Here is a 12,473-nt window from a genome sequence, read left to right on the forward strand (position 1 = left end):
ATGTTTGATCCCTTGACTGTTTCTGAGGCACATCAGCGTGCTTCACAGGCTGAGAAACAGCTAGCCAGGCGCGGTTCGGGTAGCTTTGGAAAACAGGTTGTCCCCACTAGTGGCATTGGTTCTTCTTCCCAGTCGGCCCATCCCACCCCAGCCCCCCCTCGCAGCACTACAGCCCCCCCGCAGGGACGTCCCGGTGGCTTGCGTTGTTTCAATTGTGGTGAAGTTGGCCATCGCCAAGCAGAGTGTCGCAACCCCAAGGTCCACCAATCGTGGTCTTTTTACTGAGGTGGATGATCCTGACTCTGCTCTTCCTTCAGATTCAGCCCCAGTGTATGATGTTTATGATGATGAGGCAACGGAGGAGTATGTTTCTGGTGATGTTGGCCCCCTTTTGGTGATTCGTCGATCATGTTTAACCCTCGTGCTCCTGACAACGAGGGGTTACGCAATAATCTGTTCCATTCCACTTGTACCATCGGTGGCAAAGTTTGCACCTTCATCATTGATGCTGGGAGTTGTGAGAATGTGATTTCTGAGGTTGCAGTTTCGAAGCTGGGTCTGTCCACTGAACCTCATCCCAAGCCTTATCGCTTGTCCTGGCTGAGTCAAGGTACGGATGTTACAGTTTCGAAGCGCGTACTTGCTAATTTTTCCATTGGTTCCCATTATCGTGATGCTGTATATTGTGATGTGGTTCCTATGGATGCTTGTCACCTTTTACTTGGTCGCCCTTGGCAGTTTGATCATTCTGTTATACATGATGGGCGTGCTAATACCTACACGTTCTTATTTCATGGTACCAAGATTGTGTTGATGCCAAATCAGCCCAAGAAGGGTGCTGCCCCCCACTCATCATGCGTCCCCCCCTACCACCTGTTGTCTCGGGGTCCTTTTCAGACCGCCATGGTCGAATCGGGCATGGTGTTTGCTCCATTTTGTTCGCTGATTACCTGTGGTGCTAGTTCTGAGGTGCCTATTCCAGTGCAGCCGCTGTTACAGGAGTTTGCAGATGTTTTTCCTGAGAATCTGCCTTGTGCCTTGCCTCCTTTGCGTGATATCCAGCATCACATTGACTTGGTTCCAGGTGCTGCCCTACCCAACCGTCCTCATTACCGCATGAGTCCCAAAGAACATGAAGAGTTGCGTAGACAGGTGGAGGACTTGCTGGCTAAGGGACACATTCGAGAAAGCCTTAGTCCCTGTGCTGTCCCGGCCCTTCTTACCCCAAAAAAGGATGGGTTCCTTTTCCGTGGTGTGCAGCTGTGCATTCCAGATTGCAGCCTGCGTTTGAGGATGATTCAGGAACTCCACAAAGAAGGCCATGTTGGGCGTGATCGTACCTTCCAGCTTCTTGCAGCTTCTTATTTCTGGCCTTCGATGCGCAAAGAGGTGGGGCGTTTTGTTGCTCGTTGTCGTGTTTGTCAGTTGGCTAAGGGCGTTTCGACTAATGCCGGGTTATACTTGCCTCTGCCTATTCCCACTCAACCATGGTCTGATGTCAGTATGGATTTTGTCCTTGGGCTGTCACGTACCCAGCGTGGTTCTGATTCGATTTTTGTGGTGGTTGACCGATTCTCGAAGATGGTTCATTTCATTCCCTGCAAGAAAACCTTTGATGCTGTGGCTGTTGCACAACTTTATTTCAGGGATGTGTATCGCCTTCATGGACTTCCTGCCTCCATAGTTTCTGATCGGGACACTCGCTTTGTGAGTCACTTTTGGAGGAGTCTTTGGCGTTTGGTTAATACTCAGCTTAATTTTAGCAGTGCCTATCACCCGCAAACTGATGGCCAAACTGAAGTTGTTAATAGGTCTTTGGGGAACCTTCTGCGCAGTTTAGTTGGGGATCATCCTAAGGCTTGGGATCTGAAGCTGCCTCAGGCCGAGTTTGCTCACAATCATGCTGTTAATCGCTCCACTGGTTTCAGTCCTTTCCATGTGATTTACGGGCTGTCTCCGCGTGCTCCTCTTGATTTGTTAGCGCTGCCCAGCAAGGTGCGTCCTCATTCCACTGCTGCGGATTTTGTTGGTCAGTTGGCTCGGGTTCATCAGACCACTCATGACCGTTTGGTTGCTGCTACTGCCAAGTACAAGGAGAAGGCTGATTCGAGAAGGCGTGCTGTTGATTTTGAAGTTGGTGACTTTGTGTGGGCTATTCTGACTAAGGATCGTTTTCCAGCTCATGAATATAGCAAGCTTGCTGCTAAGAAGATTGGTCCTGTTGAGATTGTGGAGAAGATCAACCCCAATGCTTATCGTTTACGCCTTCCCAGCCATGTGCGTACCTCTGATGTGTTCAATGTGAAGCATCTTGTTCCTTTTGTGGGTGAGTCTTCTTCTGATGAGGATGATGCGGTTCCAGATTCGAGGACGAATCTTTTCTACCCTGGGGGGAATGATGCGGTGCGAGTCGAAGAGATTGGAAGATAATCTAATTAAGGAAGGGATTGGAAGATATATTCTAATCAAGGAAAGGATTATAATATATATTCTAATTAAGGAAGAGATTACAAGGGATATTCTAAATTAGGTAGGGATATTCTTGTTATGGAAGGAATATCCTAAATTAGTGTAATTAAATTGTAATTAGACGTAATTCCTAATTTAATACGTGTAAGTCCTATAAATACCCTGAAGGTATTCCATTGTAAGGGAGAAGAAGATTATTAATCAGAAAACGAGGTTTCCTCAATATCTATCGACTTTCGGTATTCGTAAGAATCAACGAATCTTGATAAAGATTCATCCTAGCCACGCACGCTGCATCAGTCTAGTTTCTAATATTTTTGGAGTTAGCTTTTGCTACTAGATACGTTAGCTTTTCTATTTGAATCACGACATACTTACAAATGATAAGATTGAAATATTTACATTTAAGTGAATTTAAGTGATTGTTAGGTCTTTGAAGAATAACTTATAAAATAATATTTAATATGGTATTTTAACAAATTATATAAGTTATAGATATAATTTAAACGGATAAGAGACAAGTGTAACTAGAGACGAATGGACATATGAGTGTAAATAATCATTTCCGGCAGGAATGGAAGATTTGAAGTTTGAGTTAGATTGTATTGAAAGAGAGGTACTGGGAAACTATTAGAGCTTGTTTGATTTATTTATTTATTTTTAGTTGGGTTTAGCAAAATAATTATTTGATTTAATTGTAAAAAAATTAGTTTTTTAAATTCGACTGTTCACCCTTTAAATATATTATATGAGATAGTAAGAAGAGATAATATATATTAATATAATGTTTTTTTTATTTATAAACAAAAGAATAATGAAATATATGAAGTAAAATATTAAAATTAGATAAAAATTTCAAAAAATTAATTATTATCAAACAAACTCTAGGCTGATTTTATTATTGTTATTGATATTTATTTGGTTAACGTTTTTTATTATAATTATTTGGATGATAGTTATTTTTTAGGATTTATTTAATACAATTATTTGAATATTTTTATAATTTATAAGTATTTGTATCTCTTATATTATGTATATTTATTTTATCTCCAAATAATATTTCACACTAAATAATTATTTCTTTTTATGATATTACATTTACAACATATTAATAATAATATTATTATTTCTCTACTGGTTAGGATGATAATTTTTGAAAATCACCTTCTCTTATTTTTTTTTTATTTTTTTTGAGTTAATTTCAAAAATAAAAATATTTTTTTAAGTCCACCCTAAACATAATTTATGGATACGTGAACCAAGTACTGTCCAAAAAAATCGCAAAATTGATAACCCAACCAAACTGATAGTTAACCGGTTTCATTTTAACGGTTTATTGGTTAACTGGTTTTTTACCGGTTAAACGGTTCGGTTTTCGGTTTACCAATTTTTCTAACGGTTTAACCGGTTATAATTTAATTATATATTTTTATATTTTATAATTTATATTAGTTATATTATAAATAATATTTAATAATTTATAAAAAAAATTATTTTTAAATTATAATTTTTATAGAATTATTTTAAAGAAAATATTATAATTTATATAAAATTTTACAAAAATAAATTAAAAAAACTGAAATAATTTTATTAAAATATATAAAATTATTTTTATAAATTGTATATAATCATTTCCGGCTGGAAGGGAAGAATTAAAGTTTGAGAGATAAATAATCCATGTTTGAGTTTGAGTTAGATTGTATTGAAAGAGAGGTCTGGGAAACTATTAAAGTTTGTTTGATTGATTTATTTATTTAATTTTAGTTGGGTTTAACAAAATAATTATTTGATTTAATTGTAAAAAAATTACTTTTTTAAAATCGACTGTTCACCCTTTAAATATATTATATGAGATAGTAAGAAGAGATAATATATATTAAATATAATGTTTTTTTTTATTTTATAAACAAAAGAATAATGAAATATATGAAGTAAAATATTAAAATTAGGTAAAAATTTCAAAAAATTAATTATTATCAAACAAAGTCTAGGCTGATTTTATTATTATTATTGATATTTATTTGGTTAAAGTGTTTTTGATTATAATTATTTGGATTATAGTTATTTTTTAGAATTTGTTTAATACAATTATTTGAGTATTTTTATAATTTATAAGTATTTGTATCTCTCATATTATGTAAATTTATTTTATCTCCAGATAATATTTCACACTAAATAATTATTTCTTTTCATGATATTACATTTACAATATATTAATAATATTATTTCTCTACTGGTTAGGATGATAATTTTTTAAAATCACCTCTTATTTTTCTTTTTCTTTTTGTTGAGTTAATTTCAAAAATAAAATTAATTTTTTAAGTCCACTTTAAACATAATTTATGGATACGTGAACCAAGCTAGTAAGGTGTAAAAAAATCGTAAAATCGGTAACCCAACCGAACCGATAGTTAACCGGTTTCATTTTAACAGTTTATTGGTTAACCGGTTTTTTACCAGTTAATAGGTTCGGTTTTTGGTTTACCAATTTTTTCTAACGGTTTAACCGGTTATAATTTAATTATATATTTTTATATTTTATAATTTGTATTAGTTATATTATAAATAATATTTAATAATTTATAAATCTTTTTTTATTTTTAAATTTTAAATTATAATTTTTATAGAATTATTTTAAAAAAACATTATAATTTATATAAAATTTACACAAATAAATTAAAAACAAGCTGAAATAATTTTATTAAAATGTGTAAAATTGTTTTTATAATGATACGTGGAATTATAAATTAACAAACTCAAAATAGTTAAACAAATTAAAACTTTATGTCTTCAACATTCCCGTGATGTTTTAACTTTCTTTCCAATACGTCCAACACGGAAACACCTAAAATTAAAGTTATAAATTGTAATACAAATGGAATGTTATGGCCACTCGACTTGTTTTGTTTGTTCTTTACCTCTTAGAAGATTGTTATAGGATCTTTTTCCATGTTTTTGTTAAATTCTTCATTTACAATTGGATCAATCTATAATATATTGAAAATACTTAATTATATAACTATAAACAAATATATAATATTTTGCATATTATTATAATAAACACAATTATTTAGATAACTATTATTTTATTATAACTTAACGAATACATTTCCCGTTCTATCGGTTGAGAAGAAGATTCAATCATATTCGCCTATACTTAGTTGGTCAACGACTAATCGACATAATGAATTTGAATTTAATCAAGGAAAATATAAAAAGTTAACAAAAATAGCTATAAAATATATTAGATTATTACAATAAAATAAATTATATATTATAACATATTCTTAAATATATCAATAAAATATATTATATTATAATAGAGAAAAAAATGATAAAGAATAGTATAATAGGAAAGTGAACACTAATTTTTTTAAAAATTATTTCATAAATTTATTATTTAATTTAAAAAATTAAATTATTGGTTCTAGTTAAACCCGGTTAACCGATCAGAACCGACTAAAACTGGTAGAACCAGAACCGATAAAATCAATATTATTAACGGCCGATTAACCGATTTGTAAAATAAAAGGCAAAACAAGTATTAACCGAACCATTTAACTAATTAATTGGTCGGTTGAACACCCTAAACCAATCTATGACATAATTATAATTCTTTATTACTTTCTTTGAAACGCAATATTATTCTTTATCTAATTGTGTTTGTTGAAGCTATATATGAAGTTAGGAAGGTTTTGCATAAATTAAAAGTAGTATAATTATATATATATATATATATATATATATATATATATATATATTAGTTGAGAAAAATGTGGTTTTTAAAATATTTATTTTTTAAATAAATTAAAATATATATAATTTTTTATTTTGTTAAAAAATTATAAAATTTATTTGTGAGACAATTATAAAAATTTGTATTTATATAAATGTATTGATAAAATATAATATATATATATATATATATATATATATATATATATATATTAAGAGGGAAAATAAAATAAAAATTAATTATTAAATATATAAAATTTATATAAATAAATTAATTATTAGATATAAAAAATTTATAAAAATAAAAAATAAATTAATTATTAGATATACAAAATTATATATATATATATATATATATATATATATATATATATATATATATATATATATATATATTATATATATATATATATATATATATATATATATATATATATATATATATATATATTTTGAAAGAGAAAATAAAACTAAAATTAATCAGAAAAATATATCATAAATAAAAGAGAGAAATAATATATAAAAGATAGAAATAATATATACAGCATCCTATTTGATTTAACAAAAAAAAAAATTTTCTCTTTTTAGTATTTTTTTTAAGATATATTTTCTCTTTCATTATCATATATTAAGCGTTATTATATATATATATATATATATATATATATATATATATATATATATATATATATATATATATATATATATATATATATATATATATATATATATATATATATATATATATATAAAATTATTATTTAGGAAATAGAAATTTGTAATTTGACTATGAGTTTAATTAATAAATAATATTAAACGTTATTATATATTACATAATATTATTATATATATATTTAATATTAAATATAGAAATTATCAATAAACTTATATAATATTAATGAAAATAAATAATATATATGATAAAATAATAAAAATATTAATTAGAAAAAAATAATAATAATTATAGAAGAAGAATTTAGGAATTATTATTTTATATATTATAAATATTTATAAAAGTGAAATATATATATATATATATATTACGAGAGAAAAAATAATTAAAATAGATTATGAAAGAAAAAATCTGATAATAACGTAGAGGTAGAGGCTTGTGGGGAAGCTATATTTAAGGGGTTATTGTATATATATATATTCTCAATTAAATCACAAATTGTAATTCTCTTTATTTACTATTTTGTAAGATAATAAACAAAAATAAATGATTACTTGGAGTAAAATAAATTATTCATGATTTTTATATTTAATTTTGTATGATCTCATATATATATATATATATATATATATATATATATTTTATTAGTTTAATTTATTTATTGTCTTTATTATTATTTAGAAAAATAAAAAATAAAATAGTTAATTGTAAAGATATAATTATATATTTAAAAAATTTATAAAAATATTAAAATAATTAAAAAAATGGGAGAGAGAAAGAGATCTATAATAATATTTTTGAATTAGATCTATAATTTTCAAGTACCTGCAAATTTTTGCTCCCATATTATTACTTAGTCAATGCCGTTAACCCTATAAAGAGAGAGTTTTTACAAATTAGAACGAACCGAAAGAAAGATCTCTCTCTACCACAATATGGAGAACATGAAGAAATCCAGAGACATACAAATAGGTGAACATTATATTAATAGTAATAATTATTGCACATATAATCGTTCTACGGATAACATGTTTTTTTATTTTGATCAGGAGAAGAATCAAATATTGTAAAGATATTCACATCTAAAGACTTGATAAAAATGACAGATAACTTTAACATAGAGAACTTTATCGGAAATTTTCTGTTTGGCAAACTTTATCGTGGTTTTCTTCATAAACAATCCTTCACTATAAAGATATGGGATACACCAAACTTAAATGAATATATGGTTGGAAATCATGAATTGAGATTGATGGTACTTTTTATTATTCTAGTTCCCTCAAATTTATTTATGTGAATGTATTTGTCTATTTGAAGTTTGGAGGTATTTAATTATTTTGATTTTGATAGGATGAACTCATTATGCTTCGTCATGAAAGACTTGTTCATCCAGGCATTGTCAGCTTATATGGATATTGTCGCGACAAAGAGTGTATTGCTGTTGTTTATAATCTCAAGTGCATGAATTCACTCTATAACCTTCTCCTAAAAGGTTTGTTTTTTTTACAAGAATAACATTTTATATTATTTAACACAATCTCTTAGAATTTAATATATTGATACAAAAGATAACTTTATTTAGGTTATCAATATTGTGTATAAACCAATTTGAAAAATATGGTTTAAAAGGTAAGATTCACACTTAAACCATATAGCATATACTCTATTCAATGACATATTTTTGGATTGTATATACTTTTTTACAAGATACTCTAACCATAGATATTGTTTTTTCACATCCATATTTACCCTCTTTTTACATTCTCAATAACATGTCTTTGTAACCCTTAAACGATTTAGTTAGATACAATAGCTCAAAAGTTGGAACCCTTCAACATTTCATGAGTGAATAGATTTTTAATATAACGATAAAGAATAATTAATTTCAAAATATTCGTGATTTTTATGAATTTTGGTTTGTGAAATCCAAGACACTAAAATATCAATAATTTTTTATTTACAACATATTATGTTTAAACTATTATTATTTTTCTTATCATAAATTCAACTAGCATTAAAATTTCAAAAGTTCTTTGTCTTATATATATATATATCCTCCAATTATATCTAAGCATATTTTCCCAATATTAGAGGATTTTACATGGGTACAAAGGATTAAAGTTGCTTTTGCATTTGCCTGCATCCTCAAGTTCTTACAAGCTAGACTAGGAGATCTTGATCCATTTGTGATTCGCAATTTGGCTGCAGAACATGTGATATTGGATGAGGTTAATTTTTTGCACCTTTTGTCATCTTACAGTTTTACAGTCTTTTCTCGTTTGAGCGCAATTATAAGAATATAAACAATAAATAACACCAAATTTGTAACCGTAGTTAAGTTTTGTTATTTTTTACATGTAGGAATACAATCCAAAGTTGGTTGATTTCAGCATGATAACGGGTGGAATCTTTCCGAATAGGCATGTATACTCAAATCAACCTGCTTTTGGATTCACGGGTTATGCAGATTACGAATTATTTGAAGACAAACCAGCTCAGCTAGGTTTGTCAAATTCAGTTTTTTCTCTTCGTACTTGTGATAGCTACGTTGTTTATAACATATATTGTTGAAGTTTTTCTATAGAGCTATAAAAAAATATTCAATTAACCCACATATATTTATCGAATTTGAAAATGCGTCGATCCTTTAATTTTTAGTTTTGGATCCTATAGATCCATGAACGTGGATCATGCATAAATGTGAGTGCTCAATACTAATCGATTAAATTTAAGTTATTTTGAAATTATTCATTGCAAGACATTGTGGGTATGAATAATGTTAATCTCCTTAATTCCGAAAAAAAAATTAAAAAAAATTATGAATTAAAATTAATCATGTCAATTCTATTTATTTAGTTTGGTTGTTTACATGAAATATATTAGTTTGTACTATTATTTATATTTGAGAAATCCAAAAAATATGACCTTCTTTTTATGTTCTCATTAAAGTCATTCTTTTAATTCATTTTTGTGCTTAGTCTTGAATTATCTTTTTTTTTTATTATCTATTTTTAATTTTTAATAAGGTATACACTAAATATTTTAAATACTTTCTTTTCTTGTAGCAACGTGGACTAAAAAATGTGATGTTTATGCATTTGGTGTTATGCTTCTTAGACTAGTTTCCAAAAGATTCATAGGTGAAGAAGAATATGATCAGATTAACAAATCATTGGTTCACAAGAGCTTTCACGCAGATCCATGTTTCTATGATGTTGATGGGAACAAACTTTCAAAGTTAGGCGTGAATTGTACATCTTATTCTCGTAAAGATCGACCGTCTATAATGAAAATTGTCAAAAGTTTTTTGCAGCTTCGTATTTTCAATAATCAAAATGAACTTTTGAACAAGAAACTCATCCCATACATCATTTTTGATACGGGGAAGATCAAGACACCCCTTAGCGATATAAGGCATAGAGATATCAAGATAGGTGAGCGTTTGTTCTTTGATTTCATAGTCACTTAATTTGTTCGATTATTGCTTTTTCAAGATACTATGTCAAAATGTTTATAAAATAGATAAACAGTTTCAATCTTAGATATTCTTGAAGACTGTTTTTTTTTTTCAGATAAATTATTCAAGTATGTTCATAATAATGATATTATGAGATTTACTGCTAGAGACTTGAAGGAGTACACTTTCAATTTCAGTAAAAGGAATTACATTGGAAAGTTTCAGTTCGGAAAATTATTTCGTGGAGTTTATAAGAGTTGTGTTAGCGGGATTCATTCTCTCATTGTGAAGATATGGGACAATGATCAAAATTTGCAACATAATTTACTCAAACTAGGGGTATGATTATTTATGATTATTTATGTATTGATTTGTTAAATTTTAACAAGATATATAACAATTTTGTAGGATGAAATGTTGTTTTTACATCATGAAAAATATACCTGCCATCCTGGAATGGTTAGGATGTGGGGTTACTGCATTGAAGATGAAAAAGTCGCTATTGTATTTATTTTAAAGGTTAAGAATTCCATGCATAATCTCCTACTAAGAGGTATAGTTTCTTTAATGCTATGTTCTTAAGAATTACAAGATTTCTAAACTCCCCAAAGTATACTAACTAATACAAAATGAACAACATATAAATTATATACTAACAATTGTTTTTCCATATCTAGATAGTTTTAAATGGCTACATAGGATTAAAGCTGCATGCGGGGTGGCTTCCCTTCTCAAGTTTCTACATACTGCACAGAATCGCATGGACCCTTTTATTATTCGTAATGTGTGCCCAACTCATATATTATTAGATGAGGTTATTTTGATAAAAATTAAATTGTGATTTCTTTTAAATTGCTTTTTCCCTTTTCTCACTAACAAAATAGTGTCAAATAAAGAATGAAGGATTATTATGTTGGTAATTGATATGTAGGAATTCAATCCAAAGCTAGTTGACTTTGGTATGATAGTTGGTGGTATTTTTCCAAGCTTAGAAAGACAAGATCAAATCGAACCAACTAATTACATTATTAGTAAAGACATTCGTGGTAAGTGAAATAGTTTTTAGTTTAAATTAAAATTTTGATCATAATCCTCTTAGTTCTAACTATAATTATTTTTTTACTATACATTATTGAATTAGTAAGATCTTAGTTGAGTTTTGGTTTTTGTGTATATGTTTTAGATGTTATTGTTGACTAATGAGATCTTTTGACAGACACTTGTACGACGAAGGACGATGTCTTGTCTTTTGGGTTGTTACTTCAATGCTTAATATCAGAAAAAATAAAAATTGAGCTAAATGATAGTTGTTTAGCTATTTCATCAAATGCCATAAAGAATACTTTTGTGCATCCAAAGCTGCAAATAGATCCAAAATATAATGATGATGATGGACAAGAGATTACAAGGCTAGTTGTGCAATGTGTGCAACCTGATTCTACCTGTCGGCCAACTATGTCTGAAGTTTTGGAGGTTTTGCAGAAACTAAAAATGGTAAAGACCCACCCAGAAATTATGTGTGTAGAGAAAAAATTTCGGAATAAATGTGCTAATGAGAAACCCATCAATTATTTCAAGATTAATATGCCTATCGGACATCGTATAATTAATATTTCCATGAAATAAATATTCACATGCAACAACTTTATATTGAATAATTATAATTAGAATTGAAGAGTTTTTATATATATGACAATTTATTTTTTAGTTTTTGGTTTTGGTTAGGAGGATATTGACTTTTAAAATTTAATGACATTTTCCTTTTATTTATTTTATGTAAATCTCATATAGATATGACTTAGTAATCTATTTTCGGTTAGAGATCTCGAAAGTATTCACGTAAAATCGCGAGGCTACGCAAAATTGTAAGAATGTACATAAACCAAAGAATTGATTTAAAATAAAATAAATTTATTATTTAGATAAATAATTAAATAATTGATCATTATTAAAAATGAATCAATATATTAACAAACTTGTATTATTATAAATAAATAAATAAAATTTGCTTATAATAATTATTCTATTTAAAATATTTGTTGTTAAATTATTATAATATAAAATATCATAAAAGGATCATTTATAATATTTGTTATGAAAATTAAAATATAAATCAATAGTTTACCTCGTCAAAACAAA

General features: G+C 28.0%; 1 protein-coding gene across 1 annotated transcript; it reads left to right on the plus strand.

Annotated features, from left to right (window-relative positions):
* Nucleotides 1–7,976: 7,976 nt before the first annotated feature.
* LOC124939462 (serine/threonine-protein kinase PBL13-like) lies at nucleotides 7,977–12,131 on the plus strand. Its single transcript, XM_047479933.1, has 11 exons — nucleotides 7,977–8,132; nucleotides 8,228–8,369; nucleotides 8,969–9,105; nucleotides 9,239–9,380; nucleotides 9,943–10,311; nucleotides 10,450–10,673; nucleotides 10,743–10,887; nucleotides 11,012–11,148; nucleotides 11,266–11,380; nucleotides 11,551–11,828; nucleotides 12,126–12,131. Exons 1-11 carry the CDS (start codon nucleotides 7,977–7,979, stop codon nucleotides 12,129–12,131), a joined length of 1,851 nt encoding a protein of 616 aa, XP_047335889.1.
* The last annotated feature ends 342 nt before the right edge of the window (nucleotides 12,132–12,473 follow it).

The sequence above is a fragment of the Impatiens glandulifera genome, chromosome 5 (assembly GCF_907164915.1).
Source record: "Impatiens glandulifera chromosome 5, dImpGla2.1, whole genome shotgun sequence".
Lineage (NCBI taxonomy): Eukaryota > Viridiplantae > Streptophyta > Magnoliopsida > Ericales > Balsaminaceae > Impatiens > Impatiens glandulifera.